The sequence below is a fragment of the Pseudophryne corroboree genome, chromosome 6 (assembly GCF_028390025.1).
Source record: "Pseudophryne corroboree isolate aPseCor3 chromosome 6, aPseCor3.hap2, whole genome shotgun sequence".
Classification (NCBI taxonomy): domain Eukaryota; kingdom Metazoa; phylum Chordata; class Amphibia; order Anura; family Myobatrachidae; genus Pseudophryne; species Pseudophryne corroboree.
This window is the reverse complement of record NC_086449.1, coordinates 360,347,645-360,368,962: the sequence shown is the minus strand read 5'-3', so window position 1 is coordinate 360,368,962 and position 21,318 is coordinate 360,347,645. Positions and strand designations below refer to the sequence as shown.

The following is a 21,318-nucleotide window of genomic DNA, read 5'->3' as shown; positions in this document are numbered from 1 at the left end:
AGGGTTTCTTAAGCGAGAGAACTCGGCTACCAGTAAGGTGCGTCTCCATAAGACAAAGTAGGCCAGGATTCTGGTACTTAACATATTTTAAAACTAGGGAACGCTTAACCCTATCATTAAGGCCTCTAACGTTCCATGAAAAAAACATTTACCATATTGACGTATAACACTTAAGTATGACAACAGTGAAGCATCGGTACCCCAGCGCGACATCGGCCATCCCCCATGCAATCACAAGGCAAATATAACACAGCACATTCAGAGCAAACAGCACAATAAAAGCACATGTAAGAAAAAAAAGCACATAACAATAGTAGTAAGAAAAATAACAACACCCAGCCACCCCCTCCCCGCACACCAACCCAAACATAGGTACACCTAATCTCAAACATTATATCGACTCTAGGAGAGAGTCAAATTAACTAAGAAAAACTATTTGCGGGGCAACCAAACCCCATAACCTTTAGGACATGAAGTCCCCAGCCCAACATCAGGAACATTGCCAATAACAGAGATGCAATAAACCTGGCCAAAGGCACTCCTATAAAAACCCAGCACTCAAATGACACAACAGAGATGCTAGAAAAGGAGAAAAGCAATGTAAACAAGAAAAAAGCATATATAAAAGTCTCTCGGGGTGGGGCAGCACGATGTTGAGGTTGTAGATCAATCCAGGCAGATGCATCCCTGTCGAGTATCAAAGAAATGAGTGTGGTTCCCAGACACCACCCGAAGATGGGCAGGATATGTCATAGAATATTGTAGTTGAAGATTACGAAGCCGCTGTTTAACCTGCGTAAACTGTGCACGGAACTTCTGGACCTCACCCGAAAAGTCCTGAAACACAGACACCCGCTGACCTCCATGCTCCAGCGGGCCTTTAATCCTAGCAAGTCGTAGGATAACATCCCTGTCCTTGTAATGAAGAATTTTAGCAATGAAGGTCCTAGGCGGTGCGCCCGGGGGAAGAGGATGAGTAGGAACACGTAGGGCCCTTTAAATAGCAAACTGTGGAGTAAACGAATCCTTGCCGAATGTGGATAACAGCCAGGATTCCAGAAATTGTTCCGGTTGAGAACCCTCCGCCTTTTCTGGTAGGCACACAAAATGAACATTATTCCGTCTGAGACGCCCCTCGATATCCGTCAATTTAAGCTTGCATGCAGACATCTCCGTTTCCAGGGAAGCGAGACGGGCGGGGAAAGGCGTACAGGAGTCTTCCAATGAAGAAATGCGGTTCTCTGTCTCCCCAACTCTATCCCGGAGTTTCTGCATATCTTGGCGTATAAGTGAAATGTCAATAAGAACTTCCACCACTCTATCCGCGAGCCGCTTCTCAGAATCCGTAATGGCTTGCAAAAGTTGAGACATAGTAACCTCAGCAACCTCCGCCATGCTGGATAAGGGGGGTGAGGAGGGGGCCGGTGATGATGCAGAAGAAACAGGAGTGCGTTCTACGTGAGCAAATTGTGCCAAACGGGCCGCAGCAGAGGAGCGACGGTTTCGGACCATCAAGTTTACAGAACAGGGCCAGACAAATAAAAATTTGTGTTATAAATCCCAGGACAGGCAAAAACGTAGAAATGCAGAAGGAAGGACGAGGAATGTCAGTGCCAATATAGGAACATGCACTATGACAGGTGTGTCAGCGGTGAGCTATACAGAACTGGAGCACAGAAGTGAAGGATGGGGCGGGGGTAGATGCAAGAGAGAGACCACCAACCCGCACAACCCCACAACTCTCAGACACAGTAGAGACCAATAAGCTGCAGCAGGGCCATATAAACTGTTCTTTCTTGCAGGTATCAGGAGCTAATATAGTAATAAAACAGGGATCTCCCCCACAGTGGTACAGGTACAGGTCACTACTCCCCCAGGCAATGGAGGAGAGACTGAGTGACCATCCAGATAGGCCAAGCAGAGCAGGCAGCAGGAGAGGTCCAGGTGGGAGCAAGATCGCGCTCCCCGCCAGTCACAAGATGGCGCCCGCCAGCCACCTATACCCAGCGCCTCCAGCAGAAGATCCGGCACCAGGGGACAGTCAGGATCTTCTGCTGGGCCAGGACAGTGGGTGCCGCGGACCACACTCCAGGAGAGGGCAGGCGCACAATCCGGCCAGCAAGGGGTGCAGAGCAGGCGGCAGCAGCAAACTCCACCAACCGCAATATGGCACCCGGCAGGGTCTCACGGGCAGCGGCTCCACATCGGTAATCAAGCACAGGAGGGGGTCAGGTCCGCAGGTGCCCGCGGCGGCGGGATCACACAGAGCGTCCCCCAGGCAGCAGCAGGGCAAAACAGGTTAGTGAGGGGGTAAAATCAGGACCACAGACCCAGTCAGGAGAGATTCAAGATGGCGCAGGCTGGTCCCAGTCAGAGAAGCACAGTTCCTATGAATGTCCTTAGCCAGGGAGCAGGGCATAAAATCACCCTGCAGCACGTCCATAAGTGGTCAGGAGCACTTCAGATGACAGTGTAGGGCCCAGTGGGCATTTACACAGGGCAACAGAATACAGGAGTATGTAGGCTGAGGAGCTAGGAGATCACACCCTACTCCATATCCAACTAGGCCACGGCCCCCAATGGGGAGATGTTTAAGTGATTCATTGGTGTACTGGAGGGACTTGGAACGAGTGCAGGAGAGGTGGGAAAAACTGAAAAGTGCAATGCTAAGGGCAACATACCTTTGTATCAAAAGGGTTAGGAAAAGCACCAGGAAAAGGAAGCCAGTGTGGTTCACAAAAGAAGTATCAACTAGTGTGAAAGCAAAAAAGATGGCTTTTAGAAAATACAAACAGACTCAAAATAATAAGGACAAAGAGGTGTATCTTGACAGACGGAAGGATGCTAAGAAAGTGAAGCAAAGTCAGAAGCTGAGGAGAAAATGGCCCAGTCAGTAGATAAAGTGGGCAAAACTTTTTTTAAGTATATAAATGAAAGGAGAAAATCAAATGGAGGAATAATACGACTTGAGATAGAGAGTGAGAATTTGGTGGAGGGAGACAAGGCAATAGCAGTTCACCTAACTCATTATTATTGCTGAGTATTTACTACAGAAGGAGAAGGGAAGGGGCCACAGTTAAGCTGCAAGGACATTCATAAAAATAAGGTAGATGAAACTACATTTATAGAGGAGCAGGTCCTAACAGAACCTTCAAAACTAAAAGTGGATACATCATTGGGGCTAGATGGGATATACCCAAGGATGCTAAAAAAGATAAAAGATGTTTAACAGAATTATTTAACCAGTCAATAAATACAGGTGCCATTCCAGAGGACTGGAAAAGAGTGAATGTAGTTCCACTGTACAAAAGTGGAAGCAAGGAAGAAGCAAGTAACTACAGGCCAGTAAGCCTTACATCAGTAGTAGGGAAAGTAATGGAAAAACGGTTAAAAGAAAGATTTGTGGAATATCTTAAATCAAACAACTTACAGGTTCCAAAACAGCATGGATTTACTGGTGGGAGATCATGTCAGACAAGTCTTATTGTCTTTTTTGACTCTGTGATGAAAATAATAGATCAAGGGGGAGGCTGTAGATATAGCATATATAGACTTTAATAAGGCATTTTACACTGTCCCACATCACAGACTGCTAAATAAACTTGAAAGCGTGGGGGTGGATTATAAAACAGTTAAATGGATAAGAACCTGGTTGTAGGATAGGAAACAGACAGTTGTAGTAAATGGAGTGCAATCTTTGGAAGGAAATATTACCAGTGGAGTACCCCAGGGATCTGTACTTGGATCAGTTATCTTTAATATCTTTGTTGGTGACATTGCAAATGGTATTAAAGGGAAAGTATGCCTTTTTGCAAATTATACAAAGATTTGCAACAGGGTAGACACACCGGGAAGGGTAAAACAAATGATTGATGACCTAACTAGGCTTGAAAAATGGTGAAGAATGTGGCAAATACAGTTTAATGCTAAAATATGCACAATCATGCACTTGGGTCTCAAAAACCCGAAGGCTAAATATAGTATCAAGGATACTATAATGGAAACTACTAAGGAGGAAAGGGATTTAGGAGTCACTATTTCAAATGACTTAAAGGCAGGAAAGCAATGGAACAAAGCAATGAGAAAGGCAAGTCAGATGCTTGGTTGCATAGCAAGAGGAATCAGTAGCAGGAAAAAAGAAGTAATAATGCCACTGTATAGGTCATTGGTACGGCCTTATCTTGAATACTGTGTCCAGTTCTGGAGACCATGGAGTATATGCAATTAACGGCGAATCGCGGCAAATTATCGCCGTTTTTTAATTCGACACAATTCGACCGTCCAATTTCGGCAAGTGGTTGCCGAAATTCACCATATTCAATGGAAAATGGATTCGACAGCCCCGCGGGCGAAAAACGGCCGATTTGCCGGATTTTGCCGCAATTTAAAAAAACGGGAAAAACGGGAAAAACCCGAAAAAAAATGGTGTGGGGTCCCCCCTCCAAAGCATAACCAGCCTCGGGCTCTTCGAGCTGGTCCTGGTTCTAAAAATGCGGGGGAGAAATTGACAGGGGATCCCCCGTATTTTTAAAACCAGCACCGGGCTCTGCGCCTGGTGCTGGTGCAAAAAATACGGGGGACAAAAAGAGTAGGGGTCCCCCGTATTTTTTACACCAGCATCGGGCTCCACTAGCTGGACAGATAATGCCACAGCCGGGGGTCACTTTTATACAGTGCCTTGTGGCCGTGGCATTAAATATCCAACTAGTCACCCCTGGCCGGGGTACCCTGGGGGAGTGGGGACCCCTTCAATCAAGGAGTGTCCCCCCCCCAGCCACCCAAGGGCCAGGGGTGAAGCCCGAGGCTGTCCCCCCCATCCAAGGGCTGCGGATGGGGGGCTGATAGCCTTGTCAAAATTGAAAGAATATTGTTTTTCCAGTAGTACTACAAGTCCCAGCAAGCCTCCCCCGCAAGCTGGTACTTGGAGAACCACAAGTACCAGCATGCGGGAGAAAAACGGGCCCGCTGGTACCTGTAGTACTACTGAAAAGAAAATACCCAAATAAAAACAGGAGACACACACCGTGACAAGTACAACTTTATTACACACTGCCGACACACACATACTTACCTATGTTGACACGCTGACTGCCACAGTCTCCGACGATCCGAGGGTACCTGTGAAAAAAATTATACTCACCTGCCAGTGTCCAGAGATAAATCCACGTCCAGAGATAATCCTCGTACTTGGCAAAAAAAAAAAACACGAACACCCGAACCACCGGACTGAAAGGGGTCCCATGTTGACACGAGACCCCTTTCCCCGAATGCCGGGACCCCACGTGACTCCTGTCACTGAGGTCCCTTCAGCCAATCAGGAAGCGCTACTCCGTGGCGCTCACATGATTGGCTGTGCGCGTCTAAGCTCAGACAGCGCATCGCACAGCTCCCTCCATTACTTTCAATGGTGGGAACTTTGCCGTCAGCGGTGGGGTTACCCGCGGTCAGCCGCTGACCGGCGGGTGACCCCCACCGCTAACCGCAAAGTTCCCACCATTGAATATAATGGAGGGAGCTGTGCGATGCGCTGACAGCTCAGACGCGCACAGAGCCAATCAGCAGAGTGCAAGGACAATGCACTCGCTGATTGGCTGAAGAGACACTTCTGTGACAGCTGTCACGGGGGTGTCTGTATTCGTGGAAAGGGGTCTCATGTGTCAACATGGGACCCCTTTCAGTCCGGTGGTCTGGTGTTCGTTTTGTTGTTTTGACAAGTACGTGGAATTATCTCTGGCCCCTGGATCAGGTGAGTATAATTATCTTTTATTTTCAGGTACCCGTGGATTCTACTTGGAGAAGAGGACCGACTGCTTCGTGTCAACATAGGTAAGTATGTGTGTGTCGGCAGTGTGTAATAAAGTTGTACTTGTCACGGTGTGTGTCTCCTGTTTTTATTTGGGTATTTTTTTTTTCAGTAGTACTACAGGTACCAGCGGGCCCGTTTTTCTCCCGCATGCTGGTACTTGTGGTTCTCCAAGTACCAGCTTGCGGGGGAGGCTTGCTGGGACTTGTAGTACTACTGGAAAAAACAATATTCTTTCAATTTTGACAAGGCTATCAGCCCCCCATCCGCAGCCCTTGGGTGGGGGGGACAGCCTCGGGCTTCACCCCTGGCCCTTGGGTGGCTGGGGGGGGGGGGACTCCTTGATTGAAGGGGTCCCCACTCCCCCAGGGTACCCCGGCCAGGGGTGACTAGTTGGATATTTAATGCCACGGCCGCAAGGCACTGTATAAAAGTGACCCCCGGCTGTGGCATTATCTGTCCAGCTAGTGGAGCCCGATGCTGGTGTAAAAAATACGGGGGACCCCTACTCTTTTTGTCCCCCGTATTTTTTGCACCAGCACCAGGCGCAGAGCCCGGTGCTGGTTTTAAAAATACGGGGGATCCCCTGTCAATTTTTTCCCCGCATTTTTAGAACCAGGACCAGCTTGAAGAGCCCGAGGCTGGTTATGCTTTGGAGTGGGGACCCCACGCCATTTTTTTTCTGCATTTTACCATTCCATCTAAAAAAAAAAAAAAATATTATTTTAAAAAATATATAAATAATACTTGTGCCTCCAAAAAAGACAAACCAAGTACCTAATCCCTTCTAATATAAATAGATATGCTATTATGAATAAAAAAAACACAAAAAAAACATGTTTTAAATTTTTTTTTATTAGTTTCACCCACCAAGTGTGGCGGATTGAAAATGACGAATTTACTGTCTAAAAGCACTGTTGTCGAATTTCCAAACTTCAATTGAATATACTTTGGTCGAATTGCAGCACTTGTATCATTGCAGAAAAGTCGAATTTGACAAAAGTCGAATTTCAAAAAGTCGAATTTTGAAAGTCCGTTTTTTTGACGGAAAGTACTGAATTGCATTGACGATTTTTTTTTTTGGCGAAAAATTCCCGAAATTCGACAATTTCGGTAAATTTGAGCGCAATTGCATATACCCCCATATCTCCAGAAGGCTAAGAATACATTAGAGAGTGTACAAAGAAGGGCAACTAAAATGGTGCATGGCCTACATCACAAAACTTATTCCAGAAAGGCTAAAAGTTCTTAACATGTATAGTTTGGAGAAGAGAAGGGAAAGGAGGGACATGATAGAAACTTTCAAATATACCAAGGGTTTTAACAAAGTTCAGGACGGAAACATTATTCAAAGGAAGAGGAGCATTAGAACTTGAGGACATATACTGAAACTGGAGGGAAGAAGGTTCCGGGGAAATTTAAGGAAAAATTACTTCACAGTAAGGGTAGTGGACAAGTGGAATAGCCTCCCATCAGAGGTGGTAGAGGCTAAGACTGTAGAGCAATTTAAACATGCTTGGTATAGGCATATGAATATCCTTACAAAGAATAAAGGTTCAAAAAGGGTTGAGGTTACCTAAAGGATAAACAAAGGGGCAGACTAGATGGGGCAAGTGGTTCTTATCTGCCGTCAAATTCTATGTTTCTATGTTTTAAATACGCCTATGTCTGCACAGCAGGCAGTGTCTTGGGCACCCATCCTAAGCATAGCTGATACCTGAGAATACATCTTTTATATGTTGTGCCTAACAATAGTAATATTGTTATCTGCATTAGTCCATTGTGGTCTTCACACAGATAGAAAACATTAATACTTACTCTACAAGGGATAGAAAAAAGAGATTTAAAATGAGCTACCATGTAAATGATGCAGGTAGCATACAGTAATCCCAACCACCCAAAGCGTACCTTCACATCCAGCAACTGTCATGGACTCCATCTGAAACACATGAGCAACAGAGTCAAAGTTTCTATATATCACTGACCTGTTCTGCTTCAGTTCCTCCCATAATCTTACAATGTGATTACAAAAACTGATGAACCCATTTATGTATGAAACAGATGAAATTGTCATGAATGTATTATCAATGTCAGTTGGGATATTATTAGATATAAGCAAACTTTAATAAAGACTTATTCAATGTCTACCCTATGCAGTGGGGGAACTTGTGAGGGATGGGCCCAGGTGAAAAAATATACTTAGGGTCCCCCCTCCCCTACCCCACCCCAAGTTTATACTATAACACACGCTAGTGGGTGACAGGGAAAGGCAGAGGAAGATGGAGAGAGGCTGAGGGTGAAAGGAAAGTAGTGGGTGAGACAGTTTGGTGACAGAGGGGCAGATGTATTAAGACTGGAGAAGTGATAAAACAGTGATAAAGCAGTGATAAATGCAAGATGATAACGCACCAGCCAATCAGCTCCAATATGTAAATGAACAGTTAGGAGCTGATTGGCTGGTGCATTATCACCTTGCACTTATCACTGCTTTATCGCTGTTTTATCACTTCTCCAGGCTTAATACACCTGCCCCAGAGAGAGGCAATGTGTGAATCAGGAAGAATTCAGAGCTGTCTTTGCATTAGAGGCAGTACGTGGTTGTAATCGTCAGCACTGATAGGTGACAGGACTCATCGATCAGGTTGGCTCAGATGGTGACTGATGCTGCTGCACACATGGCCCTGCCTCGCTAAGGTAAGGGTCCGGCCCCTCCGGCTTTTGGGCACACCCTTTTCACAGCACTGGAACGGTCATCCAATATTGTGCAAAATGGCCGGGCGGTAGCACGCTGGAAAATGTATTGCTGCAATGGGCATCAGTGGGCCCCTTAGTCCCCAGGGAGTTCCATCCCGACCCCATGTTAAACTTTCAGAGTTACTGTAGAGATTATAAAACATAAAGGGTAAATAAATTAGCTAACTGACTGAAACTGAAGTTAACCTAAGAAAGTGTAATATAGATTGGTGCTTTATACTGGTAGGTATATGGTCCAGAGCAAGCTTAAACAAATATGTAAAGACTAGATAAAAATAACAAGTGAATATGAAGTAATAAAATAAAATGAAAAATATGTGTAATTATATGTACTTACAAAGCGCAGACTGTGGCCAATTTATTCAGCCTTTCTAGGCAAAGGATTTATACTTTAATCAGAAATTCTTAGGATGGGTGCAGAAGATACTGTGTTCTAGATCCGTACACTATTACTGATCTCACATACAGTATGGGCCTGATTCTGAGGAGATGTACTAAGCCTTGAAAAGTGATACATTTCACCGTGATAAAGTAACAAGCCAATCAGCTCCTAATTTACATGTTACAGACTGGGGGGTCTATTTACTGAGCCTTGGATGGAGATAAAGTGGACTGAGATAAAGTACCAGCCAATCAGCTCCTAACTGTCATGTTACAGACTGTGTTTCAAAAATGACAATTAGGTGCTGGTTTATCTCCATCCAAAGCTTAGTAAATAGACCCCTAAGTTTGATAAATGACTGTTAGAAGCTGGTTGGTTGGTACTTTATCACCATAAAATGTATCACTTTTCACTGGTACAGGTGCTGCGATTTGGGATCAAGGTATAATACTCAAAGTTAGAAGCTGGTCCAGATGATGTGCTGAATGCGGATGGTGTCCAAAGTTATTGGTAGGTCTTAGTATCGGCTCAATGCTTTTCTGTGTGGAACCTCCCACACAGAAATCAGGTGCATATGCTCCCGATGAAGGTGTGGGAGGTTCCTAACAGAAATCATCATCCGGACCAGCTTCTAACTTTGAGTATTATACCTTGACCCCAAGTCGCAGCAGGTTACCTGTACCAAGCAAAACCATTATGACAATTTGTACGGACTGCATACCTCTCACTGGGTGAATCATCTTGAATCTGCTGGGTAATATACTGGATTCTGAATTTTGCTATTATTGCACTCTGCTCAAAACTGCATGTGTGTTCCAAAGGATTGAGATTATCAAAATCCTCACAATTTGAATAAGGAATTAGGATTTACTGATTTTACATAGTCCGGTTTTAAAATCCTCAGTAATTTTATTGGTAGGATTTCCTATGTGGCCACTTTTAATGCATCTTAGTTTCGCATAATCATTGTATGTAAATTTATAATAAATATTTAACTATTTTAATTAACCACAGTGTATAAACCTATATTCTGATCCGACAACCCCAAGCACCATCTCCTTCCCATTTTGTTAATTGTTTACATTTAAGGAGACGTAAACACTACTTGGTGGCAGCTGGTAGTTGTGCCGCGACAGCCTCCTTTCTTCATTTTCCCCAATAGTTTCCCCCTGGCAGCAGCATCTCTCCACAAATTTCTGAGTAAATGGCACAGCTGTCATTTTCCTGGAGATTTCCTTACTGCACATCTGTAAAACTGGGAAAATGGCCGCCATGCCATTTCCACAAAGATTTGCACACGCTCAATAGAGTCTGTGCCCCTCTAGTGCTCAGACTCTATTGTGCTGCCTGGCACCAGCTACACAAGGATGTATCTTGCACCTTCCCTGGTACATAGATCTTCACACCTTACTCTAATCCTTATACCTTACTCTACCAGTGTTCTTTTATACATTGCTAAATCACAGTCCTATGATTACTATAGTCCTATGATCATCATACCTTGCTCTACTGGGTGCATCATATACTCACCTTGTGACCTACCAATGTCACTCTTCACTCACAGCCTACCCTATTATTCTCGGTTATGGATCAAAGTGTCAACCTGGAAAAGGTCGATAGTCAAAAGGTCGACCACTATTGTTCGACATGGACATGGTTGACATCCATGTGGATAGTAAAGTATGAAAAAGTTAAAAATAAAAAATAAATTGTAAAAAAGTCATGTCGACCTTTTCATGTGTCGACCTGTCCAGTATCAACCTTTTTCACTTTGTCAACTTTTTTCCCCATGTCGACCATGTCCATATCGAGCGATAGTGGTCGACCTACCATCAAGATACCATTATTCTCATCTTATTTAATTTATTTATTTAAATTAGACAGTCCTTACCTACAGTCTGTATTCTAAGAAAAACTCACATCTCCAATGTTTAACAGTAAAAAAGTATGTGTAAAATGCTTGCCTATTGCTGTATGCAGAGGCGTCAGAATGGGGGGAGGGGTGGGGGGGGCAAAGGAAGGCTCGCCCTCCCCAAAATATGGCAGGCGCCGCCGCCAATATACGGGAGAAGCGATGTGCGGTCAGCTGAAAGACCGCACATCACCTCCATGCAGGCAGGAACTGGGCAGCAGCAGCAGCAGGATGTGGCTGTGTGTACTGTGCAGCCACTCCTGCTCCCAGACCCAGTTTTCAATGGTGCTGCCCGTCCCCTCCCCCTCTTACCAGGGCCGGCTCACAGCCCCAGAGAAGTGCCGCGATTCGCAGGTGAGTAGGGGGCGTGGCCTAATGAAGAGAAGTGCCTGCCTTCCCTTCATTACAGACCTGTGGCTGTCTTGTGACCGGTAAGTATCCCCCACTCCCTCTCTCTCACCCACTCCAATGGCAAATGCAGGGTTTGTAGGGGAGGGTGGGGTGTTCCATATATGTACGCCATATAAAAAAATAATAATAATGTATATATATAATATATATATATATATATGTGTGTGTGTGTGTGTGTGTGTGTGTGTGTGTGTGTGTGTGTGTGTGTGTGTGTGTAAAATGCACATATATGGAAACCCCCTGCAAATATTGTGTGTGTATATCTATCTATCTATCTATCTATACAGTTGTGCTCATAAGTTTACATACCCTAGCAGAATTTGTGATTTTCTGGCCATTTGTCAGAGAATATGAATGATAACTCACAAACTTTTCTTTCACTCATGGTTAGTGGTTGGGTGAAGCCATTTATTGTCAAACAACTGTGTTTACTCTTTTTAAATCGTAATGACAACAGAAGCTACCCAAATGACCCTAATCAAAAGTTTACATACCCTGGAGATTTTGGCCTGATAACATGCACACAAGTTGACACAAACTGGTTTGGATGGCTACTAAAGGTAACCATCCTCACCTGTGATCTGTTTGCTTGTAATCAGTGTGTGTGTATAAAAGGTCAGTGAGTTTCTGGACTCCTGAAAGACCCTTGCATCTTTTATCCAGTGCTGCACTGACATGTCTGGATTCTGAGTCATAGGCAAAGCAAAAGAATTGTCAAAGGATCTGCGGGAAAAGGTACTTGAACTGTATAAAACAGGAAAGGGATATAAAAAGATATCCAAGCAATTGAGAATGCCAATCACCAGTGTTCATACTCTAATTAAGAAGTGGAAAATGAGGGATTCTGTGGAAACCAAATTACGGTCAGGTAAACCAACAAAAATTTCAGCCACAACTGCCAGGAAAATTGTTCGGGATGCAAAGAAAAATCCACAAATAACTTCAGCTGAAATACAGGACTCTCTGAAAAAAAGTGGTGTGGTTGTTTCAAGATGCACAATAAGGAGGAATTTGAAGAAAAATGGGCTGCATGGTCGAGTCGCCAGAAGAAAGCCATTACTACGCAAATGCCACAAAGCATCCCGCTTACAATACTCCGAACAACAGAGACAAGCCTCAAAACTTCTGGAACAAAGTCATTTGGAGTGATGAGACCAAAATTGAACTTTTTGGCCACAACCATAAACGTTACATTTGGAGAGGAGTCAACTAGGCCTATGATGAAAGGTACACCATTCCTACTGTGAACACAGAGGTGGATCGCTGATGTTTTGGGGATGTGTGAGCTACAAAGGCACTGGAAACTTGGTCAAAATTGATGGCAAGATGAATGCAGCATGTTATCAGAAAATACTGGAGGGAAATTTGCACTCATCAGCGCGGAAGCTGCGCATGGGACGTACTTGGACGTTCCAACATGACAATGATCCAAAACACAAGACCAAGTTGACCTGTCATTGGCTACAGCAAAATAAAGTGAAGGTTCTGGAGTGGCCATTTCAGTCTCCTGACCTCAATATCATTGAGCCACTCTGGGGAGATCTCAAACGTGCAGTTCATGCAAGACAGCCCAAGAATTTACAGGAACTGGAGGCTTTTTGCCAAGAAGAATGGGCAGCTTTACCATCTGAGAAATAAAGAGCCTCATCCACAACTACTACAAAAGACTTCAAGCTGTCATTGATGTTAAAGGCAGCAATACACAGTATTAAGAACTGGGGTATGTAAACTTTTGATCAGGGTCATTTGGGTAGTTTCTGTTGTCATTACGATTTAAAAAGAGTAAACACAGTTGTTTGACAATAAATGGCTTCACCCAACCACTAACCATGAGTGAAAGAAAAGTTTGTGAGTTATCATTCATATTCTCTGACAAATGGGCAGAAAATCACAAATTCTGCTAGGGTATATAAACTTATGAGCATAACTGTATATGAAATACATACAGCATATACATCAAAATGCTCGCAGGGGGGAGCGCAATGAAGCGCTGCCACGGTTCTATTCCCACCCTATGGGTGTCGTGGACACCCACAAGTGGGAAAAGCCCCTGTGAGCCGGTATTCTGGCTGTCGGCATAGTTGGCTGTCGGGATTCCGGCGTCGGTATCCTGACCGCCGGGATAGCGACAGCCGGCAAACTGATTACCTCATATTATATATGAGGTACTCAGAACCCCCATGGGTGTGCGTATGCTCGCTCTCCATAACATTCTCTCTCCTCTTGCACCCCTCTCGTTGACACTCTCTCTCTTGCTCCACTCTTTCTCCCCAACACTTTCTCCTCTTGCTCCTCTCTCTCTCGCCGACGGGGGACTATGATATCCCGGCATTCAGGATCCCAGCGTCCAGCATACCGGCGCCGGGATCCTGACTGCCGGAAGTGGGGCGAGTGCATAAGAGCCCCTTGTGGGCTCACTGCACTCGCCACGCTGCGGGCACGATGGCACTCTATTTATTCTCCCTCCAGGGGTGTTGTGGACACCCCAAGAGGGAGAAAAGTTGTCGATATCCCGGCAGTTGGGATTCCGGTGCCGGTATGCTGAGTGCCGGGATCCCCACGCTGGGATATCGAATGCTTCCCCTCGCCGACACCCTCTTTGTTTCGCTCTCTTTATGGGGTCGAGGTGGGGAAGGGGGCCCAGAGATATCTGCATACTGGGGCCCAATATTTCTGTTGCCGTCCCTGCCTGCTCCCCGGAGGTCCCGGGGGCCAGCCTCACCTACACAATGGTGCTTGCCAGTGCAGTGCTGCAGTCCCAGGCTCCTCCTTACCCCATCACAGCACCTCCGTCACTGGGACTCCCGGCCTCCAACTACATAGTGCGGTCTCCCCCCCACCATGGTGCTGCCTCCTTTTCGTCCCCATAGTATTGTCTCCTCCTCCCTGGTAGCTCTGCCCCCAGGGGTGCCAAAATGAGGATCTATCTTGCCCCCCCAACCTATAAATGTTTTGACGCCCCTGGCTGTATGTATGTATGTATGTACAGGTTGAGTATCCCTTATCCAAAATGCTTGGGACCAGAGATATTTTGGATATCGGATTTTTCCGTATTTTGGAATAATTGCATACCATAATGAGATATCATGGTGATGGGACCTAAATCTAAGCACAGACTGCATTTATGTTTCATATACACCTTATACACACAGCCTGAAGGTCAGTTTAGACAATATTTTTTATAACTTTGTGCATTAAACAAAGTGTGTCTACATTCACACAATTCATTTATGTTTCATATACACCTTATACACACAGCCTGAAGGTCATTTAATACAATATTTTTAATAACTTTGTGTATTAAACAAAGTTTGTGTACATTGAGCCATCAAAAAACAAAGGTTTCACTATTTCACTCTCACTCAAAAAAGTCCGTATTTCGGAATATTCCGTATTTCGGAATATTTGGATATGGGATACTCAACCTGTATTCCATCCCTTCTTAAAGGCTGTATTGCTGCAGGTGTGGACATAGCAGAGTAACACTGCACTGTAGCCAGGTTTTCAGTCACATATCTACTACGTAGCAGAGAATTTCACTTTGCCAATGAAAGTCTTTATACTGTAGCTCCTTTAGACGTCAGTGTTTATATAACTATGTTATACTGCACTTATGCACTAAAGAACGTATTGCACTGAATACATCCATAAATGGACAAGAAAGACAAACAGAATATCGTCATTAATTTAAATAATTGTAAGATTACAGTATCTCGTGTTGTACATAACTGCCCATTTGAATAAAACACCTGGGAAGTGCGGGCACACTCCGCTACCTGGCTGGCACAGGTTGTATCAATATAATAAAATAATAATAATATAAGATTACAACTGGATTATATTTTAAAAGCGAATCACTACTAAATCTGTAGTCACAGAAGGTTAGTAGAATTTTATTTTAAATAAAAACATGAAAATATACTTATATTTACAATCAGAAGGCAAGCAAAGAGAAACAGGATTGGAAATGTGACCAGTATTGAAAAAGGGCAAAAAAGCCCAAACTCAAGGGGCCTAATTCAGACCTGGTCACATGCAGGCTATTTTTTGCACTGCTGCGACCAGGTAATCGCCGCCTACAGGGAAGGGGGTAAGTGCTTTGCTGGGGTGCGATCGGCTGTACAGTGAGCTGCACAGCCCAGGAATTACTCAGCCGCTGCAACGATCCGGGCAGGTGGTGACGTCAGGAATCCTCCTCTGGAACGGCTGGGCACGCCTGCGTTTTCCCGGACACTCCCAGAAAACGGTGAGTTGCCTCCCCATGAACACCTTCTGCCTGTCAATCTTCTTGCGATCGCCGTGCGATCGCTTTCTTTGTTAGATACGTCGCTGCCCGTCACCGGCGGCCGACACGCCTGCACATTGCTGGCCACACGCATGCGCTGTTCAGATCCGATAGAAAGGCTGCGAAAAAATGCAGTGTGCGATCGGGTCTGAATGACCCCCAATATTTTAAGTACCTGGGAGTGTCCCATACACTTAGGGTCATTGAGCCAGGGACGTGCATCTATGGTGCTCCAAGGATTTAATTTAATACTTCCAGTTTTTATTTTTAATGACTGTAACTAACAAGCAGCATTACACAAATGTTTGGAGGAATTTACGTAAAACTGTCATTGTTAAAACAAATTAATTCATTAAAACAGGTATCTCCTATATAATTGCCCAGATCTGTCACTCTGTGGATAACGCTGGGCGTGGCTAGGAGCTCTCATTGGGTTAGCTGAGCAGCAGGTCTATCACACCCAGCCCAACACCCTCCCACAGAGGTTACATTCAATGGGAGGCTCTGCCCTTTGGCTGCTGTGTGTTCCCAGAGCAGGATTAACAATGGGGCTGATGGAGTTGCAGCTTCAGGTCCACACCTCGAAATAGGCCCACTGCATCTGCAGCAACATACCCTCCAACAATTTACACATAGCAATTGCTACAAATGCGAAAAGGGGGCGTGGCCACGGGTACAGTGGCGTGGTCAAGCCCCTTTTCCTATACTTTCAATGGAAGTTTGGAGAGCCAAAAATTGGTACAGACCATAAAAAAAAGGTACAGCTGGAGGGTATGCCACTGCATCTGCAGCAAGTCTATGTGCTGTAGAAAGGGAAAACAAAAAATCCTTTTACTGCAGTGTCCTATGGGGGTCATTCCGAGTTGATCACACGTAGCAACTTTTTGCTGCCCATGCGATCAACTAGACGCCGGCTATGGGGGAGGTTTTTTTTTGCATAGCAAGGCTGCGTGCAGACGAGCTATGCAAAAACATTTTGTGCAGTTTCTGAGTAGCTCTGGAGTTACTTACCTGCTGCAATGTCTTCAGCCTGTCAGGTCCCGGAATTTACTTCAGACACCCGCCCTGCAAACGCCTGGACACGCCTGCGTTCGCCGCACCACTCCCAGAAAACGGTCAGTTGACGCCCTGGAACGCCTTTCTCCTGTAATTCTTCTTGCGTTCGCGGCAGCGATCGCTTTCTTCGTTCTTCTTGTCATTACCCAACAACGCGCCCGTGCATTGCGGCCGCCATGCATGCGCAGAACTGACCCGTTCGCACTGCTTCGAAAAACAGCAGCATACGAACGGGTCGGAATGACCCCCTATGTCCTGCTGCCAGTCCGCCTGCCCCTTTCGGCATCAACAATCCCCACTCCCTAGCTGCGGCGCAGGTGGAACAAAAGCTGCTAGGGACACCGGCATAGATGTGTATGAAAGCGGCGCAGCAGCAGGCTTTCATAGCCCTCCCTGCGCCGCATACTCTCTGAGCCCTGGAGCCTCCTCTGCGTGTGATGTCACAGAAGTGCCTCCCCACCATAGCCACGCTCTGATCCCCAGAGGCCCTGACTCCGCAACACAGCACCTGGGCTGCCGGCCTGGAAGCACCGAGATGGCTATTGTAACGGATAGAGTGGGTGATATCGCGGAGGGTAATGTCTGGACGCTCAATCAATGTAAAAGGTGACAGTGCTGTGCAATGCAGTGGGTGTGCAGTGTCACTGACACTGCACAGCACTCTCACCTTTTAAATTGATTCAGCCTCTCAGTCAGTTCTGTCAACCAGTCACTATTGTTAGCGCCGGTGTCCCAATGCGCCGCATTACAGGGAAGTAGACGCACTAAATAAACTACAGCTTCCAGCAGCCCTGCTGGGAGCTGTAGTTTATTGAGTGCATCTTCTTCCATGTAATGCGGCGCATTGGGACAGCGGTACTAACAATAGTCACTGGCTGCTTGGCTGCTGTGCGAGTCTCCGGGAGAGCCACTGCCAAGGGGAGGACAGCAGCTTAGCTGCTTCCAGGAGGAGAAGCATTACCCGCCCCTCCCCCACTCGCAGTACCTCCGGGCCCCACCCACGGCACCGGGCCCCACCCCCGAAACCACCCGTCCCCCATCCGTGGCACCCCCGGACTCTCTCCCCCACCTGCCGCTCCCACACTCCCCCAACCACAGCACCGTGATTCATCAGTCCCTGCATGCACTGTTCACACCGTTGCAAGGGGCTGCGACCCCTTAACCATCGCAGGCCCTTTGTCCGTGTTTATACCTAGTTTATAATGGTCTACAATGAAGACAAAAGAATTGCATGCAAAGTTTTGCAAACTAGCTGTAGCTGCGGACAAACATCTAATGCAGAGGCTGCTGGCAGCTCTGACAGGCACGGGCACTAGGAGGTGCCACTTTGGGGAGGTGTGGCCAGGTCCCCTCTTTAGTAGCTGACAACAGTGTGTGCTGGCTGGGGATAGAGGCTGCTGCAGCAGCAGTCTCTTCTATCTCTCTGGACGAAGTTTCGGTGCAGTTTACGAGGAGAGCGGCGGACACAGGCCCCTCCAACAGGCCCAGGCATGGGTATAGAGTAACACCCCCCTACCCCCCCCCCCCCTCTTTGCGGCCCTGGCTTGATGTAGCAGGGCTCACGTGTTTGTGCATCTGCAACTGGAATACCGTGCTGCACTGTGATTTTATGCCAGTTGCCACAACCAAAATCATTTGGTATTGGTCGTTGCACTGAACATTTTCATATGATTATGTGTTAGAGCAGATTCAGGCGTCTATTCATGAAGCAGTGAAAAGTGTGGAGAAATGAGCCAGTGGAGAAGGCAACCAATCAGCCACTACATATTTTATAGAATATATTTTATAAATGTTACCTCATCAATGATTGGTTGCCATGGGCAACTTCTTCACTGGCTCACTTCTCACTGCTTCATGAATAGACCCATCAGTTTCTTCGAATGAAAGTCTTAGGGGGATATTCAATTACCCGCGAACATTGATCGTAATTGTCTCACCGGGGGCTATTTAGTTAGCCCTGATAAGCTGGCGCAAGACGCAGCTTATCAGGGATTTGATACACCTGTCTCAGGCAGGTGAAGCAAAATCTCCAAAATCAGCGCTGTTTCTACCGAAAACACACAGGTTTCACTGAACCTGTGTGTTTTCAGGTGAAAAGGATGTTTTTCCGGGTAAAAAAAACGTTGAATAAACTTTGGGAAAAATCACCTGAAGCCTCTTCAACGGTAATTGAATACCCCCCTTAGCCCTCCCCTGATAACTGGCAAATCGACACATAAACTGCTTAATGTGTTTCCTGTCTATTGAAAATCCCACATAAACTAAAGTACAAGTGACACATCCTCACTTCACAAGCAAATCAGCTGGAAATGCATGATTTATGATTGCTATATTATAAACATCCAGGGAATTCTGCTTTGATAATTCTGCAGAAATGAGGCTCACAGCCACAGATGAGTTTATAAACTTGGTAGGTCACAGTATATCAGCTTTAGTAGGAAAATGAATAGCATAAGTTTGTACAGTACATTAGTTATGATCGCTGGAGACAGGTTCCCTTGTCCTACAGTATAGTAAGTAACCCCTGCAATGGCAGAAGACTAGTGTACAACAACATGCCTGGGTACTTTACTCACACGAAGACAATAGGACATGTGCAACAGGAGGGTATAGAGTAGGGGTGGGCAACATGCGGCCCGCGGGCCGGACCGATCCTGCCTGGCCCGCTGTGCCCCATCAGAATGCAATGACAAGCGGCCCGACAGGCCGAGCTGCTTGTCATTGCACTGCTCCCAGACGCTGCGCCGCTGAGGAAATCCCGGTCACGTCACAGGGTCAGCTGACCGGGATTTCCTCTGTTGTCATGCGCTGGGCGGCATGGGGGCGGGCACTGCAGTGAGCAGAAGCGGCGGCGCAAAGCTGCAGCCAGTGAGGAGAGGCGGCGGGCAGAGGCCACATCAGCGGTGACTCCGGGCGGCAGAAGCACGGATCATCGGACAGCGGGGATCGTCTGCCAGTGTGACAAACAGGTAAAACCCCTGTCCAGCCAGCCCCTGGATCAGTGCTTAAGCTGATGTATAAAAAACGGGGACGCTGTCTGCTGTAATGTGTAAAAAAGGGGACGATGTCTGCCGTAATGTGTAAAAAAGGGGGGCGCTGTCTGCCGTAATATGTATGAAAGGGGGACGCTGTCTGCCGTAATGTGTAAAAAAGGGGGACGCTGTCTGCCGTAATGTGTAAAAAAGAGGGACGTTGTCTGCCGTAATGTGTAAAAAAGGGGGACGCTGTCTGCCTTAATGTGTAAAAAGGGGGACGCTGTCTGCCGTAATGTGTAAAAAGGGGGACGCTGTCTGCCGTAATGTGTAAAAGGGGGGACGCTGTCTGCCGTAATGTGTAAAAAGGGCACGCTGTCTGCCGTAATGTGTAAAAAGGAGACGCTGTCTGCCGTAATGTGTAAAAAGGGCACGCTATCTGCCGTAATGTGTAAAAAGGGCACGCTGTCTGCCGTAATGTGTAAAAAGGGCACGCTGTCTGCCGTAATGTGTAAAAAGGGCACGCTGTCTGCGTAATGTGTAAAAAGCGGGACGCTGTCTGCCGTAATGTGTAAAAAGGGCACGCTGTCTGCCTTAATGTGTAAAAAAGGGTACTCTTTTTGAGTATTTCATGTGTGGCCCTCGAATATTCGCTGGAAGTTTTAAGCGGCCCCCCAGCTGAAATAATTGCCCACCCCTGGTATAGAGGGAAGAGTTGGAAGACTGAGAGGATTCAGCAGGGATTGTTGCAGAACTATCCTATAATTGTGATTACAGAATATTCCTGTATGCAGAGTATGTTCTAAATAATCATGTAATAGTATCAGCACATTCTGTGTTAGTTTCTCTTTCCAGAGATAAATAATCTTACCTCTGAGGCAGCACCGGACCTGTTATCTCATCTGCAAGGGCAGGTTACCAAAGTCACCTCTCTCCGAGTTCATTTAATTATCAGAAATCTCTGCTTTCTCTCCTGCAGGTTCCCGACTGTCTCCTTCTGTCTGTGAGCCTCCGCTGGGTACCTTGGCTCACTCTGTCATTGCTCCTGGGTTTCTCTTGCCACACCCACTTTGTTTTGTAAAGTTTTAATTTCCAGTTTTCCATGTTATGTGCCTATTACTTTTTCTGCAGCCCAGATACAAGTGTCTTCCAAATAACTTCTCACTCGAGTCATTCTGCACAACTACCTCCAGCGTCACGGTCCAATCAGGAGCTAGGGATAAGGGGCGTCAGTCAGCTCATGCAGGACAGCCTGAACAGTGTAACAAATGATTTACAGCGTGTAAAGGATTACTCTATGGGTGACTGATGGTGATGCTTCCTGTGTTATACGTGCGGGGTTCACTACGGGTGGCCGGCGGTCGGGCTCCCGGCGACCAGCATCCCGGCGCCGGGAGCCCGACCGCCGGCTTACCGACAGCTTGGCGAGCGCAAATGAGCCCCTTGCGGGCTCGCTGCGCTCGCCACGCTACGGGCACGGTGGCGCGCTACGCGCGCCACACTATTTTATTCTCCCTCTATGGGGGTCGTGGACCCCCACGAGGGAAAATAAGTGTCGGTAAGCCGGCGGTCGGGCTCCCGGCGCCGGTATACTGAGCGCCGGGAGCCCGACCGCCGGCAAACAGAAGACCACCCATACGGGCTGTATAAACCCGGAATGCCATAATATGGTAATTCTGGTCTGCCACCCTATGCAGGACATACTGTACCTGTGCACAAGATTGTAGTCATGCAGCAGCTCAA

General features: G+C 46.5%; 1 protein-coding gene across 2 annotated transcripts in view; it reads right to left on the bottom strand.

Annotated features, from left to right (window-relative positions):
• The window catches only part of TYMP (thymidine phosphorylase), a 150,303-nt gene extending 129,379 nt beyond the window's left edge, over positions 1–20,924 (bottom strand). Inside the window, exons 1-2 of one of the 2 annotated variants that reach the window (XM_063926644.1) lie at positions 20,447–20,924; positions 7,712–7,742 (exon numbers count right to left, since the gene is read on the bottom strand). In XM_063926644.1, coding sequence (XP_063782714.1) covers positions 7,712–7,742 — 31 coding nt within the window. In that variant the 5' untranslated portion in view covers positions 20,447–20,924. The remainder of the gene's footprint in view (positions 1–7,711; positions 7,743–20,446) is intronic. The other variant, XM_063926645.1, reaches the window with a different exon arrangement.
• Between the last annotated feature and the right edge of the window lie 394 nt (positions 20,925–21,318).